The 4,032-nt window shown below is 30.1% G+C and overlaps 1 protein-coding gene across 1 annotated transcript; it reads left to right on the forward strand.

The window, feature by feature from the left end:
- The first annotated feature begins 1,860 nt into the window (after positions 1-1,860).
- On the forward strand, positions 1,861-3,714 carry LOC111887168 (RING-H2 finger protein ATL46). The gene has a single exon (XM_023883328.3). It carries the CDS (start codon positions 2,411-2,413, stop codon positions 3,470-3,472), a length of 1,062 nt encoding a protein of 353 aa, XP_023739096.1. The 5' UTR covers positions 1,861-2,410; the 3' UTR covers positions 3,473-3,714.
- Positions 3,715-4,032: the final 318 nt, after the last annotated feature.

The raw sequence follows: 4,032 nt of genomic DNA on the forward strand, positions 1-4,032 counted from the left end.
TGGAGCATGCATGTCCATAAAGTAAACATGTTTATGGACCTTTGGAGTCCCCTTGATTTTCTAGAATAATTAGGATTGGAGACTTAATGGTTTATGACCGGTAACAACCGGTCATAAAGGTAAAATGTGAACAGTTTCAATAGTTCAGTGACAAATAAATAATGAAAAAATATTTAGTGACTAGATATGAACAATTGAAAGTTCATTACCCTTTAAAAAAAATCAATGACTAAATGTGAACAAACTTTTCTTTTGTATTATGGTTTAGCAAATTATTTATTTTTGTTAAATTTAACAACATTTGTTGATGAAGAACAAAACCCCGAAACAAGGTATAAAAAAAACGAAACCAATATTATATGTATAAGTTTTATGTTATACAACTATGCAATATTATATGTATAAAAATTATCCTAATATTATATGTATAAATTTTGTGTTATAAAATTATGCAACATATAAATTGACATACATTAAACCATATATGTTGTTTATAAAAGAATACATACATACATTGATACATTATATATGTTGTTATACTCCATGTATTGATATACATCATATTAGTATATTTACTATTAAAAAAGATATCGAAAATGAAAGTCAAGTTGTTTAGAATTTAGACATTTTTAATTTACCCAAACAATTGATTTACATTTGAGATTGTATTTTCTTAAAAAGTTTGAATAATTATTGAAATTTATGATTATTTAACTAGACATGTAGAGTTAAGTAAATCCGTTAACATATTTTATGAAGTTTTGCGCCTAAACTACCCCATCCATATTACCTTTACAAAAATATTTTTTTTAGAAAAAAAATAGCTATATATTCAACAATTAAAACAACGCTATTTTTTTCTTTCAAAAAAGTCACTCGTAATTTTAAAAGATTTTAGAAAAAACAATACATATTTAAATAACTATTTTAAAAAAATAAGTTTTTTAATTTTTTTTTTCAGAATACAACATAATTTCTGACCATGTAACACAATTTCTTAATAGTTATGGCTGAGAATGGTTCATTTTTTTTGTTAAACTAAAATAGATTAGAAATTTTGATTTTTTATTTTGGAAATAACAAACCATTGGTTTTTTATTTCGGTTTCGGTTTTTCATTTTTTTAAATATATTTTTAAGGGTTTTTTTTTTTTTTTTTTTTTTTTTTTTTTTTTATTTCATAGATTTCTTTATCAACAAATGTTGATAGAATTTAACAAAAATAAATAATTTGCTAAACCATAACATAAAAGGAAGTTTGTTCACATTTAGTCATTGAACTTTTTTTTAAGGGGGAAATGTACTTTCGACTTTGTTCACATTTAGTCACTAAACTTTTTTTTCATTATCTATTTGTCACTGAACTATTTAAATTGTTCACATTTTACCCTTGTGACCGGTAACAACCGGTCATAAGGGTAAAATGTTGACACTTTTAATAGTTCAGTGACAAATAGATAATGAAAAAAAAATTAATTACTAAATATGAACAAAATCGAAAGTCCATTACCTTTTCAAGTCATTAACCCTGAATTTAAACCAAAAAAACATAAATAACCGTATGGACAAAAAATAATTCTTTAATTATAACATATATCAATATCTATAATTTATATGAACCTTTATTTTCAATAGCCTTAAAATACCACTACTTTTTTTCCCTTAAACTACATACTTTAAAATTTTAAATACTATTTATGGTTATTAAGAAAGAATGGGTGGTTCAAACAAAAATTAAAAAAAGTTTTGCTATTTGACTTGCACCATTATTGCCCACAAAATCCCTTCTTGGGCCATGTGCAATCAAGAGAAGCCCTTCTGGACTCTGGTGTGTGATCTGTGAATAGTTGAACACAGTGCACTAAAACATTTGTAATCATTTTGAGGAAATGACAAAACTGCCCATGCCTTCGTTCCTACTCTTTTAAGGCTCCCTCGACACACACGACTACATCTCTCTGTAATTTTACCCTCCGAGGATTTCTTTGATTCACTTACCGCTTACCACTATATATCAACAGATTCCATTCATCAAGAAAGTGTCAAAGAAGTATTTTTCGCCTTCGAATCAGCACAGGTTTGTGCTAAAAGACTAATGTTTATTTGACATTCTGAGCTGGGTAACCTAAAATCTTGAACTCTCCAAACCCTATTTCTTTTTCTTTTTTCTTGATTTTTTTTTGAATCAAGATCTGATTCTTGTAGCCTTTCTTAGTTTGTATCAAGTGGGTTTGTTGTAATTTCAACTAGTAGATGTTTATATCGGTTGTTTATTGAATTCACGAACTGGGTTTAGATTAAAGATTAAAATAATCAAATAAAAAACCTTTCTTGCGTGTTCTTCACAGTTCGCGCATTTTGAAAACATACAGAAAACTTGATGCTTCTTGTAGGTTTTCATATCTGCTAAAATGCGCCTTCTTGCATCTTTTCCTCCTCCTCCTACCCCTCTTGCTAATCCCCCTTCTCATACGGATTCCAAAACTAACTCAACCCTGTTATTTGCTAGAAACATTATAATTGTGATAGCGGTTATGTTCTTTATATGTGGTTTACTCCATTTACTGGTGAGGTATTTGATAAAGAGGAAAAGATCTTCAAATTCCCATTTTCAATCTTCAAGATTTCAAGAAAGTGGTGTCGATGATGATGGTGATGGTGATGCGTATGAGAGACAATTACAACAGCTTTTCAATCTACATGATTCTGGGTTAGATCAAGCTTTCATTGATGCGCTCCCAGTGTTTTCTTACAAAGAATTAATGGGGTTAAAAGAGCCTTTCGATTGTGCTGTTTGCCTTTGTGAATTTACACAACAGGACAATTTAAGATTGTTACCTTTATGCAGCCATGCTTTCCATATGCAATGTATAGACACTTGGTTGCTTTCAAATTCAACTTGTCCTTTATGCAGAGGAACCCTTTTCACTCCTGGTTTTTCCGTTGAAAATCCTGTCTTTGAGTTTAATGATTCAAGGGAAGAAGATGACGACCAAGGGCATTTTGGTCATTTCAAGCAATCCGAGGGTAGTATCGGTAACGAAAAGAGGGTGTATCCGGTTAGACTTGGAAAGTTTAGAGCCACAAATGTTGGAAAAAGAGATGAAAAGGAAGTTGGGGAGACAAGTAATAGCAATTTTGATGCAAGAAGATGTTACTCGATGGGATCTTATGAGTATGTGGTGGGAAACTCAGATTTAAGAGTGGCGTTTGTTCCCAATAGAGGTAGTAGTAGTAGAAGGGGCAGTTTTGGTAATAAAGATAAAGAAAATAGCTCGATTGATGGGGGTAATGATGGAAAGAAAATCAGCAATAGAAGCAAAGGTGAGAGCTTTTCAGTTTCCAAGATTTGGCTTTGGTCAAAGAGAGATCATCATAAAGGTCAAATATCTTCAGGTACCAATACCCATATGGTTAATTCGTCTGTTAATGTTAGTTTACCCTTTAGAAATGCAAATAATACTCATAGTTGACATTTCAAGAGCCAATACTTTTTTTTTATGAAGTTGTTTATTCAATTTTCCGTTCTTGTTTCTTTAGTGGAGTGAAGATTTTGTGAATGATTCTTATTTCCTTTTCATGATTAACTTTAGTAAAGATGGCAACATGTACTCATTACTTTTATCATTTTGTTTAATATTGTGTCCTTTTTCATTGTTGAATATGATGGGTTATGTAATGGTTCAGACCTTTTAAATACTCTTATTGATTTACACATGATTTTTGGTAAGTTTCATTGTTTTCGTTCACATGTTCCAAACAAGCTTTAAGTTTTTTTATCCAACCGATATGAATTTAAAAAAATCTTTAACATGTATAGGTATAAGAATAATATAAAACCGGATTTTAGGCGTTACCCACTACTAGATCAAATACATTTAAAGATTTTATTCTTTGTTTTTTAATGGGTTTTTTTAAATGGATTTGAGTGAGTGTGAAATTATGAAGTGGGATCCATGAAAAGGGGAGAGTGAGGTTCATATGATGGAAGGAATTCATGATTTAACGCAAGGGTTGACATGGGATTAGTGCC

The sequence above is a fragment of the Lactuca sativa genome, chromosome 4 (assembly GCF_002870075.4).
Source record: "Lactuca sativa cultivar Salinas chromosome 4, Lsat_Salinas_v11, whole genome shotgun sequence".
In the NCBI taxonomy this organism is placed as follows: domain Eukaryota; kingdom Viridiplantae; phylum Streptophyta; class Magnoliopsida; order Asterales; family Asteraceae; genus Lactuca; species Lactuca sativa.

What these genes read in the sequence shown, in the direction of transcription:
- LOC111887168 (XM_023883328.3), top strand. Translation starts at nt 2,411, where the DNA reads ATGCGCCTTCTTGCATCTTTTCCTCCTCCTCCTACCCCTCTTGCTAAT.